Here is a 27,163-nt window from a genome sequence, read left to right as displayed (position 1 = left end):
ATGTCTCAGGTTCCTTCCTGGCCAGAGGTCATCTCCGTGTTTCGGACCAGCAGGAATCACCGTGTTCTCTGACACAACAAACGGAGAAGGAAGATCTGCCCTGCCCATCCAGCACAGTGCTTGTGTTTTTTAGCTGCAACTCCACCCCGTGCTGGTGGAGAAGGGGTCGGTTCCCACTGATCGCAGGAAAGGGAGGTCACGGGGTTTGTTTGATTAAATCACCACAAGCCAAAAAGTTCTCTCTCTCGCTTACTGGGAATTGCTCACAAGCTGTTTAATTTGTTCCAAAAAGAAAAGCAAAACAAAAAAACCCAAACCCCGAGCCCAACAACCAACAGCACACACGGAAAAGCAGGTGTGTCTCCAGCTCTTGGGAAAACAAAGGGCAGAGGCTGAGGCAGGAGTTGACACTTGGATGGGAAGTTTCCTTCCCAGAGCAGGAGGACAAGTTTGGAAAAGACTCGGACACGACCAGCACTTGTCCTACAGGTATGGATGGGGTGCGTGAAATGTAGCATCGGTCTCCTCGCGCAGTTCGACAGTTTGGGGCAGGTTAAGGTAGCTTGGAGGAATTTTCAGGGCCAGATTCTGACATTGCGGTGTAAGCTTTGCACGACCGGTTAACTTGCTGCAGTTTTCTCCTGGGAGAACTGTGATCGGCGTGTGTTTTGGTTTGTGGTGATTAGATGACAGCTTTCTGTAAGGTGCTTTTTGGCTTTTCAGCCATTTAAGCTTCTGACAAAGTGCTGCTGCCTGTTAGCTTGGCTAGTGAATTTTAATAGAGGCTATGACTAATGATGTTTAAGCTCAGGGCGGCAGATGTAAAGAGGGACATGCATGGAAATAGTGTGCTTATCTGGACTGCATTTATTACCTCCTAAAGGCATATTACATAGTTTCAGAAAAAACAAACAAACAAACAAAAAAACCCCCCAAACCAGATCACCTGCAATAGCATTTGGATTTTTCTGACTTTGTGTTATGCTTACAGTGTCTGGGATTTGCAGTGCAGCTAACAGGGACAGTATTTTTGTCAACTGCATAAAATGGGTTTGTTTCTTTTAAGAGCAATCTCTCGCATCCCCCTTCAGTCTCTTATGAGGTGATGCTTGCTGGCAGGGGAGAGGGACTTGGGGCACCCGTGGCCACAGGCTGAGAGGCTGCTGCGTACTGGCTTTGAGTGTCACATTTACCTTGTTTCCATTCTTTTCTACCTGTGTTTTGAGCTGCTTAAGTGAAAGCCAGCTTTACGGTGTTATGTTGGAGTGCCAGAGTGCTGTTGCCGGTGCTCAGTGTCAGGGAGGATGCAGGGATGCTTTCTGAGGCTTTCACCTCCATTGATGTCTATAACCCCAAAAAGTCCTGCCCCTTCCAAACCTCTCTGGTGCAGCAGCATCTACCGGTCGCTTAAGCAATCGAGACTGAGAAAAAACACAGCCGTGGTGTGACCTTGTACAACCTCGTTTGTCTCTCCCCATCAGTGGGAAAGTGGTGCTCACCTGTGTGCATAGGGAGCTTTCAGGTTTGGGGGAGAAAGGTGTAATTGTTTGAATACTGTGACTCGCTTTCAGTGACAGTTTTATGGGAGGCAATGAGCTTGTAGCAGGCAAGGGAATAGCAAGGGAAAGGGCGTTGGGAATTTGAAAGCCTGAGGCTCCATTTCTCCTTGCTCCATCACTTGCTGCTACATGGTGAAAATGGCATTGCTGAACCCATAGATCTTCCTCTCACTCAGAAAATTCCTCATCTATTTCTGTCACTTAATCTGCCTTGCGATGTCTGGCAACATTGCAGAACGAAGTGATACATAAGGAAATTTAGGGGCAATAGCAGTGACACTTGACTGAATTCAATAATGGCTCGGCCAGCTGAGCAGGAAGCTGGTGTATTTGGCATTTGTCATTATTTAATGTCCCCAGATTCCTCTGAGTTTGCCTCCGGTGATCTAGGTTTAAAAAACAAACACACAGAACATGCGTAAGCTCTGGGAAGCTATCTATCCTAATCTCCTTGATTATTTTTATTTTTTTAACACCTCGTAGACAGGTTTAATAAAGCAGTTTTCCAAAGTCCGAATTGGAGACATGGGAAATTCCTCAAACTAGGCAGAGCTTCCTCCCATTGTTAAAACACAAAAGACCAGCACAGCCTTTACTAGAATTCCTTTTTTAACCCATTCATCTTGATCAAGAAAGCCTCCCTGCTGCTGCCGCCGTTCATGCCTGTGATTTGTGGTTTGCCAGAAGAAACAAAGGCTTACAGTAGGGAAGCATGGATGTGAATTGCATCATCTGTGAGGGCATCATTAGTTTTGGGGCTATATTTGCACATTGCAACTGAAATGCACTTGCACTTGAAACTTAAATTACTTGCTGCTGGAATTAAGCTCAGCCTAGTGTAAGAATCATGGTTTTTTAAGACCAGACGGGATGAATGTACAGTAAAACCAAACTCCTTTCAGAAAATCATTTTCTCGTGTTCCATGAAACAGTCTCTTAGGATTGTCCTCTCACAGAGGGGTCCAACTGAGATTTGTGAGCTGATTCACTGTAGCTGCATGGTTATGCAGAGTTTATTTCTCAAATGATCTCGCATGTTGCTCAGCACACCTATGGGCAGTTATCACCCATCAACTAACCCGATCCAGCACCTGCTGTGTGCGGTAACAAAGCTGCAGCTTGTTCCCCTTATCCGTGCTCGGCAGCATCCTGCATATGGACTGAGCCAGCGCTGGGTGAGGGCAGAAACTGGAGGGCTCTGATGGTGGCCCTACAGTGGGCTGGAGGGGTTGTGTTAGGAAAGTGGGTGAGATGGAAGGCACGGGGTGGGTGTGCAGGAACAGGGAGCATGGGAAAGAGCTTGCAAAAGATGATTTGCAATGGCTTGTTTCTCTCTGTCAGAGAAATGATCCACTCCATGGTTTTTGCAGGAACGAGCAGTTCCTGCAGAGCAGCTAACTCACTGTGGGAGGTTGTCTAGTAATTGCAGTACTATATTTGCCTGTTATAATGCTGCACCGGTGGACTTTGTTAAGGAATTTTTAGCCATATTTGCAGCCTATTCTGAGGGCTTGTCTGCTTACGGTGGTAGCCTGTAAGAGAGGTCTCACTCTGACAACCATCCTATGACATGGCACGGACGTTATAACCTTAATCCATCATTTGTGTACCCAGCCCGTATCTTCTCTCCAAACTTCAGTTTATCCCTGTGGAAGCCTGTAATGAATTCTGCCCCAAAGCCCTCCCCTCTCCATCGTAACTTCCACCTGAGCAAGCCAAACAAGATGGGAGTACTGGGTCTGGCTCGGATGGAGGTAACTTTCTTCATAACGGCCCTTAAGGTGCTGTGTTTTGGATTTGTGGATAAAACGATGTTGATAGCACACCAATGTTTTGGTTATCGCTGACCAGTGCTTGCACAGCATCAAGGCTTTCTCTTTTTTCAACTTTGCTTCTGTAGTGAGTGGGCTGGAGGTTGGGAGGGGTGACAGCTGGGAAAGCTGACCCGAATTCACAAAAGGGATATTTCAAACCATCTAACATCAAGCTCAGCGATAAAAAACAGGGTCAGGGCCAGGGTTGTCTTCCAGGGTGACCATTGCTTGGAGACTTGCTGGGCATCTGTCTGCTTGTGGGAGGTGGTGAGTGGGAGAACTGAAGCACAGAGATAAAGAGGGTCTGCTTACATGGTTGGCTGCTGTGAGCCAGGCTCCACTTAAACCCACCTCAACAGGAGAGAAAATGCTGTAGGTAGCAGGCCAGGTTTGAGGATGCCCATGAGTAGCAGAGCTGTATGTATTCCCCACTTAAATCTTAATACGAAACATTAATTTCCAAATGCCTTCCCCAAAAACGTAATAGAGCTGTGATCTAGTATGTAATTTACTGTCCTCGGAAATTCCTCAAAACAGCAGAGTTTCCCCCGATTGTTCATGCACAGAGGAAAAGCTCTGCTAGAGTTCCTGCTTCAGCTCGCTCCTGCGACCACAGGCTTGGCCCTCGACAACCATCAGGCTGAGTGTGTAAAAGCCATCTTCATTCCAAAGCTGTCCCTACGTGCTTTATGACAGGCTGTTCACAGCATGTCCCTTGCTCCTGAAATTGCTTTACTGTTCCTTCTTGAGGGACAAATTCTTTAAATTCCTGCATGGGGTCCCTAAAATCTGAGTCAACATCCTATGGCTGAGATCCCAGATGAGCCTGTGCATGCCTCAAGTCCCTCTGGCCATAAAACAGGACTGATGGAACTTCCTTCCTTCCTCTCACTATCCATCCTGTTTCAAGTCTATGGCTTAAAAAGTTCAATTGCCATTCATAACCACTGGCCCTTATCTAAGTAAGGACACGTAAGATGTTAGAATCACAGAATGGTTTGGGTTGGAAGGGACCTCAAAGCCCATCTAGTTCCAACCCCTCTGCCATGAGCAGGGACACCCTCCACTAGACCAGGGTGCCCAAAGCCCCATCCAACCTGGCCTTGAACACTTCCAGGGAGGGAGCATCCACAGCTTCTCTGGGCAACCTGTGCCAGTGCCTCACCACTCTCACAGTAAAGAATTTCTTCCTTACATCTAATCTAAATCTACCCTCCTTCAGATTAAAACTATTACCCTTTGCCCTATCACTACATGTGATAGGTCATCTACTCCAGCCCTACATCTCATGGCCTGTGTTTGTTTAAGCTCTCTGAAGGCATCTCTGGGGCCTGAGAAATGGCACTCATCTACGTAGCTCAGTGTGGGATTGCATGAGCAAACCTGCTGTCAGGTGCAAGTTGTCTTTGCATTGCTGTGCTTCTACACCATGTGAGCCCGATATGCACCTTAGGGGTTCAAAAGGCTGGATCATCCTTGGTCTAAATCTGGTGTGATGTCATTTTCAACCAAGCCTAGCATCTGTATAAAGTCTAATATTCCTTAAAGTCTTCTGAACATTAGTAAAACAAACTAGTCCCATCTATGTTGATCTCACACCTAATGCCAATGATGAAGATGAAAGAGCTCTGATGATTTTGAAAACATTACAGACAAGTGTAGCCTTCAAAGAAGGCAAATACTAGTATTGTTTAGCATTTCTGAGTTATCCTGTGCTCTGGAAGACAGACCAGTACAAAAATAGTAAGGTTGGAAGTGAGATCAGTGGAACAAAATATATATATTTTTTTTTCTCTCAGTTTGATCATTACAGAAGGGAATTATGAGAGAGGTACAACAGATACCTGCCTTCACTGATCTAGGGGATTTTCCTCCATTTATATGATTTTTTTGTGCAAAAGATGGATACTATTTTGTACTTCTACATTTTTGTTGCTAGGTGTGACAGGCCAGGCCCTCAGGCAGGAAACTCCTGCTGTCCAGAGCAGGATTATAAAAACTCCAAATGGCTGACACCTACACAACTTGTAGTAGCTTCCTATACAGCCAGCTGTGCTTGCAGCAATAACAGGAAAAAAATCAAGAGGTTAATAAAATGAAACGAGCAGGAAGCATGCAGTCATCAGACTTTCTAGTACTTCAGTCTATAGAAGTAACCCGTGGCTGGCCCGACTTAGGGACCTAATCCAAAACTCGTTGAAGCCCATGAAAATTCCACTTTAACAGATGTTGTTAGACCTCGCTCTTTGCTATATCGGTATGGGAGAACACGGAGATTTCCACCTTCCCTGAACTCACACAGCGCTGAGCTCCAAATCTGGTGCTTCGTTACTGCTAGCTGTGAGATAGGCCTGCCACTAATAACTGCGGATGCTCCAAAAAGGATGAGGAGAGGAAGGGAAAGTTCATGGTTGCATCCCTTCTCCCATCCCGGCCATCAAATGTATGGTGGCGTGTGCTTTCCCCCAGCCTTTCCAAACATATGGTGCTCAGCTATGTGCATGGAGCTGGAATAGCAGAATGGAACTCACTGGTTTGCATTTTCTGTTTTACTCTTTTTCTTTGTTCCTTCCACAAAACACAAAGGTCAAGAAGGAGCCTTTAGCTGGAGTTGAGCAGAACCTCCTGAGCAAAGGTGAGGAAGAAATGCCAGGAAAAGGGCAAGAATTAGGCAGGGCTTTCTTTTTCCAGTAAAGTGCTGATTTAAATGCCTTTTTCACTTTGGTTTCAGCTACTACTATTTTCAGCCTGGCATATGAATGTGTCATGTGGCATGGGGAGCATTCATCCCTTCACTTATGAGCGCCATGGCATCTGTTTGCATGCAACTAACTCACAAAAAAACAAAAATTGCCCCCCACAGCCCCTCTGAACACTAAACCTCTGCTCAAGCCCTACAGATCCCTTAGCATGCCAGCCAGCTCAGCCCCCTGCACCATGCTACGCACAAAGCTGGAATAACGCAGTTCCTCAAACATTGCAGAGAAAGTATCTCACAGCCTGTTTATTGCCTGTTTGAATCCTTATCACTAAGCGGTTCGATAGGGAGTCCTTGATTAATTTGTGTTTATTTTATTTTTGTTCTCATTCAGATGTGTTATCTAAGGTCAGTGCAACTTCCCCTGCCCCCCCTTTCCCTTTTAGCCAGCTCTCCCATGAAATATTGTTGTGCCTGGGTGTGTGTTTCTTAAAGTCATTGTGTGTTTTATGTCTGCAACAAACATTGTCCGATCATCCAACTTATTACGCACTACCCAAAGGTCATGCTTTATGCACTGAAGGAAAAGCTCTTCTGTTGTGGCTGAGGAAGAACAAACTTCACCAAAAACAAGGGCTTTAGCCCCAGAGATTGAATCTCTGAAAAAAATGCTACATAGGTGTTTGAAAAGGGTAAACCAGGGCCCAGCTGCTATAAGCTACAGGGCAGCCATGGAGCTAGACTGTCTTGTGCCAGCCACGTATCTGCTCCCTTCACACCTCCTAATCTTTAGCAGCTCCTGGTTCCTCTCTCCATGCCTCCTTCACCTCCACACATCTCATGACACCATAGGCCTTTCATCCAAAATGCCTAAAGGGAGGCAGAGCTATTTATGCCTCAGGAAAGTGCTCGTATGGTGACAAAGGAGCTTAATTAAGTTCAAAAAAGATAGAGCCCAAGTGGAAAGATGCAGAGCAGAATCACAGAATCACAGATCGGTAGGGGTTGGAAGGGAGCTCTGGAGATCATCTAGTCCAACCCCCCTGCTAAAGCAGGAACATGTACAGAAGAGGTGGGATGACTTCTGTGCTAGAATGACATAGGTCTCTTCAGCCTGGACAAATGATGGGGAATTTTAAAAGTGACGTATGCTGCTATGAGGCCAATGAGAAAATATGCCATCCGGTTTGGTAATTAAGGACCAAACCTGGCCCTAATGAGTGGGAGATTCAAAGTAAGCAGAGGAGATTTAAACCTCGTTGCTCCTGGACATTATGGATCTTTGACACTTTCCTAGGTTTTCTTATAGTTTACTTCATTTTGTGTAAGCTTAATAGGCCGTTAAGGGCTATTAAACACCAAGGTCTTGCCCTGCCTCCAGAAGTCCCTGTACCTCTGACAGCCAGAGGTGGAAAGAACATTCTGAAGATGTGCTGCTACAAGCTTACTTTGCTTTTGTAAAACTCTTCCCTAGGGCCTCTGCTATAGCCCTCTTTGGACAAGAAGTGACTGGGCTAGAGAATCCTTAAATCCAGCCAAGTGCAAACCTGCTCAGGGCAGGAAGAACCACTACCCATTAGAAAGGTTGGGGGAACGGTCTCTCGATGTGAACAAAGGAGTAAAGCCACAGAACTAACTGCTTTTACAATGAGGCTTGACAAACCTCTAAAGCAGAATATGGGAGGCCAATCACACTGGGTGGTCATAGGCTCAGTGACCCAGGACATGACTTAAAGGCCCAGGAGAGGGCCAAAAGCTGAGGCTATGGACTAATATTCACCTCACAAAGAAGTCTGCTGGTTAAAGACATGTTGGGGCTACCGAGTTGTTTGTTATCCTCCTCCTGCTGATGGCAAAGGTCTGTTCATCTCTGCCTCTGCACAAGAGCAGCCACAGTCCCACACACCGAATACAGAAAAGTTTCAGGCAACGGGAATAAAATACCTCTATCTGGGATGGCTGCATGAGGATGGATAACTCTGTACTCTAACACAGAAATGCTTGTTTCAACTTACACTTCCGCATTCATAATCCCTCACCAAAGAAGCCACTCCAGGGTGGGTGCTTCTTTAGGTCCCCTCATCATTTATTTATAGCCATTAATAAGATCCCCCTGTGCCTTTCCTTTTCTGGGCTAAACAGTCCCAGCTCTCTCAGCCTCTCCTGGTATGACAAATGCTCCACACCCTTAATCATCTTCTTGGCCCTTTGCTGGACTTACTCCAGTATGTCTACGTCTCTCTCATACTGGGGAGCCTGGGAACTGGACACTGTGTTTCAGAGGCATCCAGAACCAGGAAATGTTCTCATCATTAACTCTGGTATCAAATGAGAAATGTTGTGTCAAAGACTCTAGAAAGAAGACATGACAGGGCAGGCTAAGAGAGGCTACCAAATGTGTCTGCTTGTAAGAGACAAGAGAGTGGGAATCTGGGAGTCAGAAGGATAAAGTGGAATAAGCCAGGTCCTGCTGAGTGAACAGAGGTTACCTGAGCTGAGGAACCCAAGTAACAAGAGTGTCTATAGAAGAGTCTGGCCACCAGACATGAGCTACCAAACCCTGCTGCAAGGGATAATACAGCACGTCAACAATATGTTACTTCTGGCTCTGGTACGACCCAGATGTCTCTGCACCATTCTACACTGGTAAGGCCATAGAAGCCATAAGCTATGTGGGCATCATCTCCCTGCCAACAGATGGAGGTACCTACTTTGAAGAAAAGTTAGTCCTCAGCAGGCCTTTTCTATCCTAACACAGCGAAATGGCTGTAAGTGCAGGTGAACTTTGTTGCCTAGTCCCATGAGAGAGGCAGGACAGAGGTCTAGCGTTAGTGTGGTAGCTTCCCAGAGAGGTCAGCTGCACAGCTAGCCATCAACCGGGACAGCAGTAATGTCCTGCCAAGTGTGGCAGACTGTTTCTTACCTTCCTCCTTCCCTTAGTTAACGCTTAGCCGATAATTATTGCAGTCAATGCTTACTCATGTCAGAATACCCTCACTGATCCAGCAGATTGCTGCTCTGCACTGACAAGCAGTAAGTCCAACTGTGAACTGTTCCGGGAGGGCTAGGACGACGTTCCAGGGCTGGCTGGTACTGTCCAGACTGTGCTGAAATGCTCGTGGAAACTTCTGTTGGCTGCTCTCAGAGCGTTAGGAGTGCTCGAAGGATGTAATTTGGCCATTCAGCCAGGCAGTATTTTCTGTGCTCTCAATTATCTGGCTGAGCAGTTCCTATTTCAGCGACTGTGCCTTGCAAACAGGAGCGTTGCAGAGTTATTTTCTTCTTGCAGGAAGTCCTGCTTGGTCATTGTATGATTTGAGTCTGATCTGCAGATAGCTGGGACTAAACTATATTCATTTTCCATGTAGACTATTTGAGTACGTAAAAAGGTCATCACTGATTCACAGCAAGGCTTACAGAGGAATAAAGGAATTTAAAGTCATAGGTCAAGAAGGAAAAGTATATACTTCATAAACAAGGATGGAAAATGTGCCTTGATGTAGAAGAGGGTGTGAACCAGAGCTCTTCTCTGGAAATACTGTTTTGGGGAAACTCTTGATATGGCTGTAGATACAGTTCACCTCCTCTGTGCTTAAACTAGTGGGAATGTCGTGCTGGAGAGGTCCAGAAAGGAATTCCTGAACTTGTCTAAGGTGAATATAGCAGAGTTCAAACACAGCTCTGAGTACACAGATCGGTGGTCTTGCATGTCTCTTCTGAATCTCTTTGCTTCAGACTGTGGGATTTCACATCATCCTTCACCCAGCTATTGTCGTGAACATTTATGCCAGTCCTTTACCAAGTGACAACCTGTTATTGTGGCCTTACCTGAGTCTTCTCCTACCTAAACTGAACAACCTTCCGCCTGTTCATAAGGCCGTACTCTGCTCATGTCTTGGCATTCACCTGGCTCTCCTTTGGATGCTCTCCAATACAGCCACATCTGGACACAGCACTCCAGCCAAGGCGTCAACAGCATCAACAGAGCACTTTTGTTATCTTCCAGGTCTTAAATTAAAAATACTGGTTCATAAGCTTCGGAATAAGATTAGCCTTATTTTCAACAGCATCGTGCTGAGTGGATTTAGGTAGCAATTTGCTAGGACTCCCTCCAGATTCCTTTCTGCAAGACTGAGGTGGGCAAAACTGTATAAATTCATGTGAGAGAGATAATAAGTGAAGCCCCAGGCATTGCCAGATTCACCCCAAACCCTTTTATCTCAAAGTAATCTGCCTATCATCCCAATATTCTTGGGATTCACACTGTCCTTCCATTTCTAAAACACATCTCCCTGAGTATCTGACCATGCAAAATTCGTACTAAAAAAATAATAAGAATGGCAAATGGTCTAAGAACCTGCAGTGTTGCATCCAGGTTCTGAGAGGTTTTGCCATCTTTTTCTGAATTTGGGATACAAGTGGCAATGGGATTTGATGACACAAATTGCTGAGGTTAAATTCTAGGGATGAGACCGAAGTGTTAGCAGCCAGGACTGGAATGAAGATGAGTGAGTCAAGAGGGCTGTATCTTGTCCACTTCATTTCTAAGTTGTTTCTGCATTTATTTTTTGCTTTGAACAGTATCTCTCAGGTTACACCTAGGTGGGAACGTTACCCCGGTCCATTTTGTTCATGCCAGATGAGATGTGTTCACATGCGTTTGTAACGGCACATTTCCAGTGAATTATAGGATCAGCATATCTCTGCCTTGTTTTGGATGAGTGCTCCTCGTTCAGAGCAGATACCCTCTAACACACCTTTTGCTTCCTTTCCTGAGCCTGTGATGGCTCTCTAAGTGCACGTCTCAGATGTTTAAACTGAAAGTGTTCTGGGGTTGAAACTTGAAAACTTTAAAATCCAGGAAGTTGACAGTTTCTGGTGACATGACAGTACATGACGAATGCATACAGGAAAAAACAGCAGGATGATCAGGACGTCCCCCCGTGCTCACATACAAAACAGATTACACACCTAATGCTCTGACATTGGGCAATTTTCACATTGTCCTGCAAAGTGAACCGAGATTTCTCACACCTTTAGGCTGCAGTTTGATGATACAGAGCAGAAACGCTCATTTAAGGAATCCTTTCCCCTTGCTGACATTCCTTTCCATTCCCCCTGCCCCAAGGTGCTGTTAGTTAAAATTGTTGAAAGCCAAAGCAACAAAAAACAAAGGGGGAGCAGGAGGGTTTAAATCAGATCGGCTGTCCAGTCAAGGCTGGCAATGTAGATCCACCACAGCTAACTCGGTTTAAACCAAGCCTGCCTTCCTCTTCACCTCATCCTCTGCCCTGGCACTGCTGCTCATCTAACCTAGCAAGGAGACAGCCAAGGGAGTAACACCGAGTGAAAACGACACAGCTGCTCTGTAGGGACAGACCATGGACTCATGCTGAACTGCTTGCCAGGGCAGAAGGGAAGAGGTCCTCCTCCTTACCCTCCTGCCCTTCCTTCTTCTTACCCTCCTGCCCTTTCTGCCAGCTTCTGCTCCTCCCCCCTTCCCTGCCTGGGGCCACATATCTGCTCCTCTCCCCTTCCCTGCCTGGGGCCACATATCTGCTCCTCTCCTTGCTCTGGCCCTGGCACTCTCTGGGCCCTTCTCTGAGCTGATTAAACTCGCTCGGATGAAAACAAGCGAGATGCTTTGTTGCTGCATTAGTTTTCTGCAGGGACAGTGAGTTAAGTTGGCTCAGAGGGGTCTGGTAGGCACCAGCACAAGGCCAGCCGTAAAACCTGTCTGCAGAGAGAGAGGTGGTTGCATGCAGTGCTGTAGATGTAGCCCAGGTCTTCTGCTTATTCAGATTCCTGAACCAGTTTGGGTGGGCAATAAACCAGACTGATGCCACCGCAACAGTGAGGACACGCTGTAAGGGCAACGAGGGCATCAATCATGCCAATTTATTCCCCTTAAAACTGCTGCAGAAAGGCAAGCTGGGGGCTGACTTGAGACACTGCGGGGAGCAGCAGGTGACCAGGTTTGCGGAAAAGGGAACAGGAATGGGCTGTATTGCTGCTGAGGACAATGCTCCTCAAGCTGGCTCACTGAAGAGAAGTTTACAGTTACGTAGCGTGTTATCCTTAGCATCTGCAGTAAACGCTGGCAGCTGCAAGCCTGCAGGGTAAACTTTGCTAAACACACATTTTGCTTTTTATGACTCAAACTCAGCAAGGGGCAAAATGCGGTGACATGTCTGAGCGCTGTTAGAAATGGAGCAACCAGCACACTCACCGCAGACAGTTGACAGAGGATTGAAGACCCGGTCCAAGCTCACTGTGACACAAAAATAACCACTACTACTCTAGACAGATAACACCAAGAGCAACCCAGACTTTGTCCAGTGCTGCCCTGACAGCCATCCCTCCTGTTCCGCTGAAACAGCCAAAGTCAGCTGGCAACGTGACCCTATTGTAACTGCTGGACCAGCCCCAATGTCACAACCCCTTAATTTGGGAACTAGCGTAGAAGTGGGAAAGGCATGACACGTTATCAGGTGCCTTACAGACTTTTTTGCTTCTGTTTTCCTTCTGCAGTGTGACAATGAGTGGCATTTACAGCTTGAATCAGTTTACCTTGGAGATGTGTGCCCTTTTGAGATGGCCTGGTGTGTCCCACATGGCCTTCAGCTGCTGCACGGTGGCTCTGGAGATCCTGGGGCACATCTGTCTACACCATGAGAGTAACGCCCTCCACGAACTTCTTACGAGAAGTCTAGATCTCCACAGAGACCAGTCTGTGGGGGAACAGGAGTTCTTTCCATAGACCTGAATTAATCACTTTTAAAAAACAAATCCCCCAGAACATGAGTTTAATTCCAGGCTTTTCCACAGAAATTGCATGAACTCAGTGACTGCCTCACACACACTGCTGTGGAAACAAATTCCATTGATACACCAGCTATGATCGAATACTGTAGGGACAAGGACCCCATTGTTATTTGGACAGACGTCTCCTGTTTGTACAGTGGGTTCCTGGCTCCAGATTTTGTTCAAGGTTGAAATGCACATAACACATCAGACTTTTCCCTGGTTTCTGGGAATTTCCTGATCTTCCCAACCTTCCGCAGTAGCCATCAGAGCTATAGGTTGGCATCTTTACGTAGCTTCTCCAAGGGCATCAATGCAAATCCCTAGTGCCTTGCAGGTCCAGTCCACAGCGAGCATGCTGCCAGCTCAGGTTAGGAAAACTTCAGGGTTTCCCTCCCTTGTTATTTAAATCAAAGCCCACAAACAATTTGCCATAGCTACAAAATATGATTTCACTCCTTTGAGTCCTCAACACCCTCTTTTGTTAGAACAAAGCAGGTGAGTAATGGCAGCAGCGGAACAAGTTAGTCCACTTCATAAAGTAATCTGCAGATAAGACCTGAAGGACTTAGATCAGTGCAGGGGGAAATAATGAGTACTACCTGATGAACGGTATCAGGAAATATCTCCTCTCGAAATGCCTTGTGGGTTTCCTGCAGTGGCATCTCTGGTCAGCCTCGCACTTGTAAATTGAGTGCAAGCTCTAGAGGCAACTTGTTTTCTGGGCAGTAATAACATGTTCAGCTAATTATATGAGTTCCTGCAACTTGGCTTCCCTTTGAGAGAGCAGCCTGGGCTGTAGTAGAAAGCAGAGGACGTTTAAGATGGATCTAATTAGAAGATCTTTTTGAATCACCTGTGAAGGTAAACCATATTATATCTCTGGGTGTCTTCTTTATTTTCTAAAACATACGGGACAGTAACTACTGTGCTGGGTGGATTTACAAAAGAGGGTGTAATTATTTTGCAATATTTATGAAAAAGAGAAACTTCCAAAGTAGTAAAAAGGAGGTCATGTATATCACCTGTGTCCTGGGTTAAAGTGAGACCTTGCTATTTACCTCTAGGAATCTCCTCCACTTTACAGTTAATTTTTAACAACATTTTTCAGCCTGAATACTGTGGAGAAGAGATTTGGAGCAAACCTGGGCTCCTTTAGTTCTCTGGGGCTTTATAAGTCAAAGATACTTATTGCGTCCCGGGATAAAGTTTGTATGCAAAATGATGAATGTGTCCACGTAGCTTCTGTTTTACCAAGAGAAGGCACATAGACACTTGAGAAATTGCTTGCTGAAAAATTTACAGCAATTCTTTTTTCAACAAGAAATTAAATGAACAGGGGAACAGCCCCATTACTTGAGAAGAACATTAATATTTTTTCCTCATTTATTATTTGATATTTGTTTGCTAGTTTTCTGGTTTTCTAAATACTGGCTTGGGATTTGGGGATTTTCAGCTAGCTATCAAAGCCTGAGTAGCAGCAGGGTTCTCATTTGCACAAGTTGTCCTCTGTATGGTTTATTATGTATACACTTAACGGGGCGTTTGGTCTCAGCTACATGGTTGCACAAAGAGTGTATTTGAAAATAGAGGCTGATCCACAACATTTGAATACGAATGCAAGTTTGTGAACAGTGCAAAAGATACACGTAAAACTGTAGCAGATGCTGTTTAAACTCAATATAAACTTTGTTTAATGATCTTCTTTTCTGTTATCTGTTTTATCAACCCGTTACCAATGAAATACAAGTTCTTCGTACAGATTAAGCTACTGTACCATATGTGCGAGCGTATGCTGCATATACAAAGCTATCAGAAATCTTTGTTCTGTTACTGTTTCTGGTATCGAGGCATGTCACTATCTCAATGACTTGTGTCACAGCTTATAACTTGGCAATGTTTCTCTCTTGATCCATTTTGATCCATCTTGGTCTTGGGATCAGCCAGATCCATGGAAGTCTTGAAGTTGTCACAAGTGGATGATGTCTTCAAAACAGCAACTTAGTCTTTTTTGTAGAATGCTGGGTATACTGGTGGACATGCCCAGCAAACCAAAGAAACTTTTCCCTACCTTTTTCTTTTCTTTTTTTTTTTTCCCCCAATTCTGCCAGCCATTCATTCACTGGATTAAAAAAAAAGAAAAAAAAAAAAAAAAAAAAGCCTGTAACAGTCTTTTTTTTTTAATGGATTTTGGGATGGGGTAGGAAGGTGTTCTGAACCAGGGAGATGTCTTGCTTTCTGGTTATTCCTATATAGGAGCATAAGAGCAGCCATAGTGGGTCAGCTCAAAAGTCTAGAGAGCACAGTTTTTAGGTTTGGGGTTTTTTTTTTTCGTCTCTGTTGCTACTCTAGAATATCTTAAAATTAATTTTCCTTTTCTAATTGCATCTCAGAATTCAGTTGACATTTCTTCAGACCCCATTTCTGAGTGGCACTAGTTCAGAGTCCATCACAGAATACATAACGTCAGGATCGTTTTTCTACCTTACACTTACCAGTGCTGAATTTCATTAATTTCATGACCCAGTCACTCAGTATCCTGCGATCCCTACGCAGATCTTTGCAGGCAGGCTTTGCTTTTGTTAGCCTCAATCATGTAAAGTCGTTCACAGTGTTGTATCACTGATCACTGCCTTTTCCACATCACTTGAGAACAGAGGGTAAGACACAGGCTTACACACACGTTCTGTGGAGTTCTGGTGACGACATCTCTCTGTTGGAAAAGCCAATAATTTCTTCCTACTTTTGCCTCCTATTTTTTTAACCAGGTCAGTGTCCAGCTGAAGCCTCTCTGCAGATGAATCTTTCTGACAAGTCCCTGCTGGGTACCCGCATCAGTGACATCAAGTATATTGCTTGGCTATAAGCTCATTGCTGTCCTCTATCCGTTCACGAGGTGAGACCACACATCATGTTCACATTATAATTTTCTGTCATGGGCTCTTTCGAGCAGGAAAGTCACAGTGAAGCACCCCGTCCACTTGGGAGCACCAGCTCTGACATGCACTGTGGTGGTGATGGCAGCCATTGCCAATGCTCATTTTCATCTCAGGGGGTGCTGATTCTTCTGCTTTCACCTGGTGATTCACAGCCTTTCAAAGCCTGACTTTGTATGAGCAGCCTTTTCAATACAAAAAGATCATAATTTTACAAAAGCTCATAATTTTAGTCAAGCTGATGTTACTCACTCAGGTACTGTTCAGCACTGTTCTTGAGTCTTTTCTCAATGCTTTCCTTAAAATGATTTTCACAATCCACTTGGGTTCTGCCTTTTCCTGCCTCTCTACTAGTTGTTCATCCTGGAGGTAGGGAACTGCTTTGTTTGGAATAATCAGAAAGGGCATATTCATAGCAAAATACATATTTTTACGTACTCTTCAGCTCCCTTTCTCTATCCCTCTGGTTGCATAAATGTATCAGCACCTGGTATAAGGGTCCATGCATGTTTTGCCTCTCACTTTATGTTTCATCATCCAATCTACTGCATGAGTAAAATAGCTTTGGTATTTATGAGCTGGAAAAGGTTGTTTTTTCTGGGTTGTTTTTTTTTTTTTTTATTTCAGGCACCACATTATATTTCAGTGTGTCAGTATTCTTGGGTTCTAGGTGATTTATTTGTTATGTTCAGTGCAATTAATGGAGATGTATACTAAAAACTCAAAATTAAACAGATTTTTTCCAGGACATCTCACTCTTCATTATCTCCCTTGTTAGCCAAGGGGTGATCAACCAAAAAAAAAAAAAAAGAAATCTCTAGCTGAGCCCATGATGTTACTACAGCCCTCTCCAGAGTGGGACAGGGCCAGTCGCAGAGCTCTCCCTGCAGCACCAGGACAAGCGCTCGCTTACAGCAATATTTCTAACTATTCCCCCATGTTCCGGCTGTGCATTTGCCAAGTACCACTGTGAGGAATATTTGAAGATCCAAAGTCAACTTTTCTCACGGCAGATGAATTTCTAGCACCTCATTTGTCCCTGTCAGGAATCTGCTTGGGATTCTGCTTTCTCCAAGCGATTTCTTTCCCCCTCCATTTTGAGTAGGTACAGCCCACATGAACACAAAAATGAGATTTCAGGGAAGCAGTCTGGTGACAGTGGCAGAGGAATAATTACAGACCTTGTTCCGTGCTCTGTCTTGGTTGGCATGAACAGGCAGATTGTGCTGAAAAAGTCTGAACATACTGTTTTTGTAGTGTGCTGGTATTTCCTACTGTGTGAGTCAGCTGAAAATTCCCTGATCCTTTTGCTTTATTTTCCTCTCAGGCTGTACAGCAAAGTCAGTGGACAAAATGCCATCCCCGATTACTGCAGGTCTCCACTGCCTGTTTCTACTGGTCACAGCATGTTGCCAGACATCACAGGACTCAAACTTTGATCCATTCATCCAATATGTAGTGAGTATCCTTTCCCAACCCATTTCATTTGGTCTCTGCCTGTAGCACCCAGCTGCTACAGCTCTCCTTTACATCCGCAAAAACTTAGAGGCGGTCAGCGTAAGATCAGGTGGGGAAACAACCCAGAGTCTCCCCAGTATGTAAAAAAGATGGAGAAATCCAGGAACAGGGCTCTTCTTGCTTCCCAGTCTTAAAGCCTCTCCAGAAAGAACGGAGCAAAACTTCTGGTTTCTCACTTGTGTTAGCCTGCGAGGGATTTGAATTGCTGTCCCTGGAGCTAAGCCTCGGTAACAGTTACGTGGGCAGCACTGTTCCTGGACAGGATTCACCCATCCTAGGAGAGAGAGAAGCCAAATAACAAATCTGGCTCCGTTTTGATTATGGGTAGGCGACAGGAGTCTCACCACTGTCTTGACAATAGGACATGAGTACACATGACCAAAATGCTACTCCTGAGTTTAGACTTGTGTTTAGATGTTGCACTTGGACTCAGACTTTACTTCAGTTTCCCACTTTTTCAATAATTCTCACATACCTCTTTTACTTCATCAGTGGTGCAAATTAAGGAAATTTTGTCCTTCATCCTGTGTATGGGTTTGGTAACAGACAGTTTCTGCACAAGTAGTCCCTGACTAGAAACAACAAAAGAGGAACAGAGAAACAAAGGGACTGACCAAATGGAATTTAATATAGTCTGGTAAAGAAAAGTAGTCTACAAATTTGCCAGCTCTTGGTCTATCACAATTATTATTAGACCAGAAAATACTTCTTTTGTCTTCTGCATTATGAACCCTATCAAGCCAAAACAGATTCTAACATCTATATTAAGCCCCTAGCACCACAGACACCTTAGTTCTGATGGATGACCAGAACACAATGTGCTTTTTTGAGCAGGTTGAAAAAAGGCAAGGAGAGGTGAAGAGGAAGGTGGGAACTCCTTAAGCTGTTTCCGCCACTATCTTGTGTCTTGGCAAGATACAGCTGGTTCCAGCAGCCCCATCTGCCCTTTGGCAGATGTCTAATAGTGACCAAATATCTTGTTTGATCTGTTTTTTGGTTGTGTTTTGTTTGTTATTTTTTTTCCAAACTGACTCCAGCTCAGCAGTTAGGCATTTTCATGAGAAGAGTAACACTTTATTTTTTATAGCATCATTGATCCATGGTTGATCCTGCAAATGAGTCATCACTTAATGGTGTGAAATATGTGAAGTATTTAACGGCATAGCAGTGAACTATTTAATGACATAGCAATACCCTGTAGTTGTTTGGGAGAATAATTAAAAAAGGAAACCACTGAGACCAAACCTGGGGGAAGGAGTGGACCACAGTGGGCTTTCTGTAACTTTTGCAGCTAACCTTTAAGGTGAAGGGCAGTACCCCAGCAGTGCAAAAATGCCAGTGCACCTTGGGATCTTCACTGCTAGCACAGCTGGGATACAAAGCCCAGCTCTAATCACACACCAGATGGTTCCTTTATGTAAAGAGATGACTTAAGGGTTGCCAAGCTATTCACCCTTTCTGTAAATAAAGATTTGAGTAGGACTCAAGAAACTGGCAAAGCTGCAAATTTCCTGCCTGCGTCTTTGCTTGTTCTTTAGCCTTCCTTGCTAACTGTCGTGCCAATGTATTTTTAGGGCATGATTAAAAAAATAAGACGGTCTGCATCTCACTTGGCTGCACCTTGCGTGAACCCAGTCGTACTGAAATTGTGCCACCACTGCCCTGGTCAACTGTTGTGCTACTGATGGCCCACAAAATAGCTGACCTGACACCTGAGCTGGAGCCAAGACATTTCAATCCCCTTTCTACTCCTACTCAGGCTGGCTTTGCTGCTGCAGAGCTGGAAGCTCAGAGCAAAGAGGAAAGCAAAGGGTAATGAGAGTCCACTTTCTGGATTCAAAGGCTGAAGCAGTTTGCAAGGCTGGCCCAGGACTGAGAGCACTGCATCAGCCCCATAGCCAGTTTGCAGCTCAGACACAGAATTTCTGCTAAGTTGAGACAATTGCCTTGCAGAGAAATGCAGAGAGACACCTGCAAACTCGGTACGTCCCTCAGCTGGTGTTTAACATTTCCCTGCTTGGCAGATAGAAATATTCTGTTTAAAGAGGAAAAGGGGGGTGGGGAGGGGCAAATATTGGTGGAGGGGAAAAAAATTATCTATGATGGTATTTTCTTCACTAATTCTTTCATGTCAACAACAGCAGCTAAAGCTTCATTTTGTTTTTTCACTTTTTTTTCCCCCCACAGATTGACAGTGCACTAGGAAAGGAAAGCTTCCAGTCAGAGATGCAAAGGCAGAAGCGAAACAGTACGTACACAAATGTATGGTAACAGAGCAGGTTTCTGGTAAGGTGAGGGTGAAACCACTATTTGGGACAGCATCTCTTGAGGTAGTGAACTGAGATCATCAAGGGGGAGTAGTTGTTGTGGCATAATCCCAGCTGGCAGCTAAGCACCACCCAGCCATTGGCTCACTCTCCCCCAGTGGGATGGGGGACAGAATCAGAAGGGTGAAAGTGGGAAAACTTGTGGGTTGAGATAAAGACAGTTTAATCAGTAAAGCAAACCAAGGGATTCATTCAGCTCTTCCCATGGGCAGGCAGGTCTTTGGCCATCTCCAGGAAAGCAGGCTCCATCACACATAATGGTTACTTGGGAAGACGAATGCCATCACTTCAAAGGTCGCCTCCTTCCTTCTTCTTCCCCTAGCTTTTATTGCTGACCGTGATGTCATATGGTGTGGGTGTCATGCTCCAGGTCATATGGTGTGTGACATCATATCGGTCAGTTGGGGTCAGCTGTCCTGGCTGTGTCACCCTTACTGTGCACCTCCAGGCTACTCGCTGGTGGGGTGGGGTGAGAAGCAGAAAAGGCCTTGGCTCTGTGTAAGCACTGCTCGGCAGTAGCTAAAACATCTCTGTATTATCAACACTGTTTTCATTACAAATCCAAAGCATAGCCCCATACAAGCTACTATGAAGCAATGTAACTTTACCCCAGCCAAAACCAGTACAGTAGCAAAGGCACAAACCAAAAAGGTGGAACCTTTTGTCTGGTCAGAGATTGCTATAGAACCATAGAATCACAGAATAGTTTGGGTTGGAAGGGACCTTTAAAGGTCATTTAGTTCCAACCCCCCTGCAATGAGCACGGACATCTTCAACTAGATCAGGTTGCTCAGAGCCCCATCCAACCTGACCTTGAAAGTTTCCAGGGATGGGGCATCTACCACCTCTCTGGGCAACCTGTGCCAGTGTTTCACCACCCTCATTGTAAAAAATTGCTTCCTTATATCTAGTCTAAATCAACCCTCTTTTAGTCTTAAACCCCTTTTCCTATCGCTACAAGCCCTGCTAAAATGTTTGTCTCCATCTTTCTCACAAGCCCCACTTAGATACTGGAAGGCTGCTCTAAGGTCTCCCCAGAGCCTTCTCTTCTCCAGGCTGAACAAGCCCAACCTGCTGGTCACGCTTCTTTTGATGCAGCCCAGGATACAGTTGGCTTTCTGGGATGCAAGCCCACAAAATGCCGGCTCATGTCCAGCTTTTCATGCACCCGTACCCCCAAGTCCTTCTCCCTTCTCTCAATCCCTTCATCCCCCAGCCTGTATTGATACCAGGGGTCGCCCCGAATCATGCAGCACCCTGCACTTGGCATTGTTGAACCTCATGAGGTTCACATGGGCCCACTTTGCAAGCTTGTCCAGGTCCCTGTGGATGGCATCCATATGATGACATATATGATCACAGCTTCTATGCAAGTTGAAATACATGGTGCAGAAAAACCCCCGAGGCCTTTAGCAGGACAGGGGTCACACGATAATCCTGTATGCCTTCAGACTATGGTTGACAACGCATCCACTTGCTGAGTCAAAGGAGAGAAGGGATTAGTCGGCTTTTCTCTGTATGTATTATGCTATTTATATCATCTTCGTATTGCTCTGAGACCAAAGAAATCTGCTTTTGTCAGAGAAGCAGCAGATAAAACACATGCAGAATATCTGCTGAGTAGGAAGCAAGAAGATTTCTTAAGCAGAATGCCACACTAAGCTACCATTAAATAGCAACAAAGAGCCCAAATGCCGAACCGGAAGCCATAAATTTGTGATTTACCTTCACACACAGCTTTGCAGTCTCATGCTATTTTCTCTTTCAGTACTTACTTTTGACCTTCCCCCTCCGGAGTACACCGTTGACATTGAAGTAAGCCTTATGGATTCATCTTTTCTGGAGCCAATCAAAGAGTATTTCAAAAACCTTAATCTTCCATTTTCAACAAATATTTCAAATGTAGAAATGACAGTTTCAAGCATCAACATTACAACAGGTGGGTTGGTTATTTATTTTTATATTCTGAGTGATGTGCTTTCTTGCCAGTGTGTGATCTCTGCCAGTTTCACCATTCCTCACGCTTAGAAATCAGCCAAACCCAACTGTCTGCTGCCTGCCAAAGACCCAACAAGACTGAAGCTTTAGCACACAACGGCATGTTTTGTTCTCTGCATCCCACCACTCCTCTTTGTATAACATTGGCATTAGCAATAGCCCTGAATGCTTTGCTTTTCCTAAGGAAGGGACAAAGCCAGAGGAAGCCTGAGCCAAAGGATTTTGTTCTAGTTTGACTAACAAGCAGCCTGAGTTACTTTCAAGTTTCAGGAAGCTGCGACAGCGGTTATCAGACTGTTTACTTCCCTCCACTTGCGTTTGGAATGTAAATCGGTGTAAGAGGCTGTACTCTGACCCTGATAGAGACAAGCTGCATGAGACACAGTCTTTTCTTCATATAAGTCAGTAAACACATTCTTACAGGGCAAGATAGCAGAAAGGTTTTATTACATGAATTGTTCTGCAACATCACATCCAAGTAACTAATACAGCGGAGGATATACAAACACACCAAGCATTTACAACAGTAGAGGAGGAGATTTAGTACCTTCTTATCGCTGGTCCATAAAGCAGTGAAAGGAAATGTTCATCAGTTCTCAAAACAACATGCAAATGGATCTTTTAAAGGCCTTCAGGGTCACGTGCAATGTGTGAAAATCACTTTGTTAATATCTCATTTTTCCAATGCCAGATTAAGAGCAGAAAAACTTACAGTGGAGTGTTTTGTGGTTTGGGTTTGTTTTTTTTAATTGGAGAGAATGTATGTCTTTAAAGCACTTTGTGATAATGTCACCTTCTCTCATGCAGCGTCTGTCAGGATACAGTCAGAATGACACAGGATCTCACTAGCCACTGCGACTTTGCGTGACCATTATGTGCTCTTAAAAGCTTTAAAAGCCTATATGTTTGCTTTCAGCCCCAGCAATATAGAAATATCTAATCTGAAAACTATCACAGAATCCTGGCCAATATGCCAGGTAAATTTTTAGTATGAGGCTTCACGTCTCCATTCAATTACTTAAAAGTAATTGATCAGACTTATCCCTGTACCAGTCTGTTTCCCATTTCTGGTTAGTAATTTATTATTAGTATAGTCAGATTTGCACGGTGTCAGATCATCATGTTTGCATCATTCAAGCGAACTCACGAGAAGGGCAACATTTAGTTGAGATCACTGGCATAAAGATATAGCAAGGTAAATATATATCATGCAATAAGCTCTGCCCTGTTTACCGTCCTTATAGTATTTCTCTGTTTGTCTGACACTAGTCTGTCTGCCCAGTGGTGAGAACAATAGCTGTTGTTCTTGTGAAAATGGATATGCCTGGCCAAATGCGGTGTGCAGTGACTTGATAACCTGCCCTTCTGCCAGCCCAGCACCTGCCCTGCTCTGTGGCTACATGAAGGAAATGCCTTTCTACGGGCCTTACTGTGAGCCTCAGACTGAAGGTAAGGAGAAACAGTACTGAACTTCATCATTGTACAACTGGTTAGAAGATGGAATAGTGTTATAGGTGTGAGAAAGCAGCACGTCAGGACTGAGCTGGCTACCACATTGCCTATGAATGTGGAAAGTCTGTAGAGATGGTCTAGAGCTCTTGTCTTTGTGATGTGGGTCCCCCTTGACCCAAGTACTTGCAGATATTTAGTGCCATACTGGAGCCCCAGCTCCTGGAATCACTCAGGTGCCTCTTTGGGACTTTCAGCTTCCCTAAGCAAAGAAAGTTTCATCTCATCAGATTTTCAACAGAGGAACTTATAAATGTGACCAAAGTGTGCCACAGTGCTCAAGAGAAGAGAAGGAACAAAAAACCCCAGCATGTATCTTCTGTTTGGTTTTATTTCATGGCTCTTGTGACAAGGTGCCCATGAGTTTTTAGGAACCTGACTGATAACGGGACACTTAGGCTTGGCAGCACTGGGGTGAGGACCTGTTTTCTCTGCAATCCAAGACAAACCCCTATGAGGCTCTGCCTCTGATTTGTGATGGAGCAGCATGCAGAGCTACCCAGAGGCAGCCCTAGAGCTGGAAGCAGTCCACTGCTGTCAGCATGCCCGTTCTAACCAACTCTGCTTAGAGGCAATGCTTTTATCACAGGGCAGCTCCATATCAATACCGCTATACTACTGCCAGGACTAGAGCTAGTATCTCTTCCATGTGGAAGTCGCACACCCCTTAGAAGTCCAGGGCCCTGGGTACAATGCTCCTCCACCGCATGGTATGGACATGTCCATAAACGGACCCAGCTTAGAAAATTCCAATATTTGTCGAAGCATTTTAAATTCTTTTGTGCCCATTGATGGGTTTTCACCCAGAGTATTATGGCCTCCCCCCAAAGTCACTGAGGATTTTTCCATTCATTTCAGTGAAACATAGATAGAGATTCAATCTATGTAAAATTAAGTATCATCTAATCAAAAAGTTATTCATCCAAGCTCTCTATAACTGGAGCAACGTAGCAATTCAACCATTGTAGGAAAGCTGACTATCACCTTATGAATGTGTCACCTTTTGAAGTGTCTACAGCTTTGCATCAGCTGGAGAGGGAGTCTAGATATCTAGCAGATGCCAGGCATCTAAATTAGATACAGAAAATTAGGAGACCCAACTTTCCTATTATACAGATGAATTTTGGCAAGTTGTAAGATTTTGATTTAGGATTAGGATGGCGTCATCAAGGGCAAAGTGTGCCTGACTAGTCTAGTGGTCTTATAGGATGGATGACTGCATCAGTGGACAAGGGAAAAGCTACAGATGTCTGTAAGGCCTTTGATACGATCCCCCACAACATTCTTGCTGCTACATTGGAGAGATATGGGTTTGACAGATGGACTGTTCGATGGATAAAGAACTGGTTGGATGGTGACTTCCAAAGAGTTATAGTCAACATAGCTCAACATCCAAAGGGAAGCCAGTAACAAGTGATGACTTCAAGAATCTATACTATTTAATATCTTCATCAATGACATAGACAGTGGGATCGAGTGCACCCTCAGCAAGTTTGCAAATGACACCAAGCTGAGTGATGCACTTAATTTGCTAGAGGGAAGGGATGCCATCCAGAGGGACCTTGACCACTCAAGAAGCTGTGGATGCCCCCTCCCTGGAAGTGTTCAAGGCCAGGTTGGATGGGGCTTTGGGCAACCTGGTCTAATGGAGGGTGTCCCTGCCCATGGCAGGGGGGTTGTACTGGATGATCTTTAAAGGTCCCTTCCAACCCAAACCATTACATGATTCTAAGATTCGATGATTAAGTTAGAAGAAAAAGCTGACTGATCACTTTCTAAGCATTGCTTTTGATTATTTTTACATGTATTTTTATGTTTTTCCTTGCAGACTTATGTGCTATGGGAGACCCCATTGTAATGAATATGTCAGTCAGACTCGACACAGACTTTTCGGATGATCTCAGGAATTCTTCTTCTGAACAATACAAAAAATACAAAGCTGACCTTGAAAAAGCGGTAATGATTTTAGTTTTCCATCTCTGAAGGTAGAAAACCCTCTAAGAAATATGGTATTTACCCTAAGGGTCTGGGAAATAGGGTGCAGTGTCACGGTCTCTGTGGGGAGCTGTGAAGTGTGCAGCAGTGGTAGCTACAAAGTGGGTCAAAGCTGACCTTCATTGAAAGGCAGTAACAATATTCCCATTCATTTTAATATGCTGGCCAATAAGGAAGTATTTAGGAATCTTTTGCATCAAAAGCATGAAAAAAAAAATCACATTATTGGTTGAAGCTTAAATCCACGTGAGCACACATAGAATGAAACCATCAGCACAAATTTATCCCATGACAGTGGGGAGAGCACTGGGCCTGTTCTATCAGATATGCTACATACCTTTACTCACATCCATGTTGAATGGAGAGTTTCCTATTTTAAGCATGCTAGAGTAATATACAGAAGACTTATGTCATGTAATATGTCTTTGTTCACAGTTTAATGATAGCTACAAGTGTTTACCAGGCTTTGTATCGGCAACAGTAACTGGTTTCAGGTAAGTGAACAATTTCATTTTTTCCTGGAACACACAAATCTTTCTGTCCAGTCTCAAGGAGACACCTGTCAGCAAAGACTACACTCACTCTGGCTAGAACCCATGCCCAGGATATGCATACAGAATAACAGTATAATAGCTGCAAAGGAAAACTCAACTATTAGCATGGAAATAGGACTGCGGGTAAAATTCACTACTGTGCAAAAGTCCAAGAAACATAATCATTCTCCAGCTGGATCAAAGCCTTTTGTGGGAAAGACTGAATTCCACCCAAAAGGGGAAAGGATGTGAGTAAACCTAACATCATTTCCTAGGTCATCAGGAAGATGAATTAGTACATTGACTCTGGATATAACATTGGATCTGGATAGAAGAGACATTACTCAAGTCCACCCATATTTAAATGCAGCTGTATTTTAGGTTTTCTAAGGGAAGTTAACTAGAAATAGACAGCAGACAAAGGAGATGATAGATGTCACATGAAGGTGTTCTTACTTTGGCAAGAGCTGTAGCACAACCTTCTTGTATATCAGAGCAAGCCTTGAGTCACAACAGAAGCCTTCACAGGTGAGCCCTGTGAAGCCTTCCTAGCCATGCAAGATGGGTCACCACAACATAGAAACCCACTAATATGTAAGGATATTTAGTTCTGGTGCTTCTCTCATTCTTGTATCTGTTTAGGCCTGGAAGCGTTTTTGTGAACTATGAAGTAAAAGCAGGAGCAGCAAGCTTCGATCAGATAGCAAGTGCCAACAAAATGGTACCACAATTTCTACCTGCAGTGTACCAGCTAAACCCAGCTACCTTCACAACAGAAATAACTAGTAAGTTTAAAGCTCCCTCAGTATTTTCCTTCAACCTTTACTTTAGTATTTCTAGCCTGAACCATGTAGCTGCCTCATACTGTTGATTATTTGGTACTGGACCTTCAAAAAACATTTATTTCTCTGGCTATTTCATTTCATCCTGTGCCACCAAAGCTTAGGACTTACCTGAGATGACCATGCAGGCAGTACCTCCCACGGAAAACCAAATCCTTCCAGCTAATCCACTGGACCCTGATGCAGTCTTCCTACGGAAGAGAGATTGAATACCCTTAAGTTCACCTCCAGAACTCAGACAACTCTTAGCGTATCAGGCTGCCAGCACTTCCCATTTCTTCAAAGAAAACCAAATAACCTCTTGCAGTTTACATGAGAACAGGTTCCCCCTGGCTTCCCTGGCACATTTGCCACGCTGCTGCTGGGCAGCGTGTTACAATTCGGCTGTCTGATCAAGTGCCCCAGAGCTGCCGTACTCAGCACACTGAGCGCTGGACCGTCTCAGAGGATTACTTCAACCTGGTTGCTTCTCCTCCCGGTTTATCTACTTAGAAAGTAGTGGTGGTGATAATATTTCTGGCTCTCTGCATAAAACCTTCTGGGGTCTTTGGTGGACAAAGATAGTAGAAGAGTATGTTGTGGGAAAATTGCATAGCTTTAATCAGAGGTGGTACCCTGCAACTGATGCTG

General features: G+C 44.5%; 1 protein-coding gene across 5 annotated transcripts in view; it reads left to right on the top strand.

Annotated features, from left to right (window-relative positions):
- The first annotated feature begins 203 nt into the window (after positions 1 to 203).
- Positions 204 to 27,163, top strand: part of ADGRF5 (adhesion G protein-coupled receptor F5) — a 45,495-nt gene continuing 18,535 nt past the window's right edge. The window contains exons 1-10 of one of the 5 annotated variants that reach the window (XM_054822019.1): positions 204 to 489; positions 12,603 to 13,739; positions 15,644 to 15,771; positions 17,139 to 17,269; positions 19,517 to 19,577; positions 21,425 to 21,595; positions 22,924 to 23,103; positions 24,992 to 25,119; positions 25,594 to 25,652; positions 26,334 to 26,476. In XM_054822019.1, coding sequence (XP_054677994.1) covers positions 17,165 to 17,269; positions 19,517 to 19,577; positions 21,425 to 21,595; positions 22,924 to 23,103; positions 24,992 to 25,119; positions 25,594 to 25,652; positions 26,334 to 26,476 — 847 coding nt within the window. In that variant the 5' untranslated portion in view covers positions 204 to 489; positions 12,603 to 13,739; positions 15,644 to 15,771; positions 17,139 to 17,164. Of the gene's footprint in view, positions 490 to 3,173; positions 3,314 to 5,959; positions 6,009 to 12,602; positions 13,740 to 15,643; positions 15,772 to 17,138; positions 17,270 to 19,516; positions 19,578 to 21,424; positions 21,596 to 22,923; positions 23,104 to 24,991; positions 25,120 to 25,593; positions 25,653 to 26,333; positions 26,477 to 27,163 lie in introns of all 5 variants that reach the window. The other 4 variants (XM_054822021.1, XM_054822020.1, XM_054822018.1 and 1 more) reach the window with 4 other exon arrangements.

The sequence above is a fragment of the Grus americana genome, chromosome 3, assembly GCF_028858705.1.
Source record: "Grus americana isolate bGruAme1 chromosome 3, bGruAme1.mat, whole genome shotgun sequence".
Lineage (NCBI taxonomy): Eukaryota > Metazoa > Chordata > Aves > Gruiformes > Gruidae > Grus > Grus americana.
Note: the sequence above shows the minus strand (reverse complement) of the source record. Positions and strands in the feature narration are given on the sequence as shown.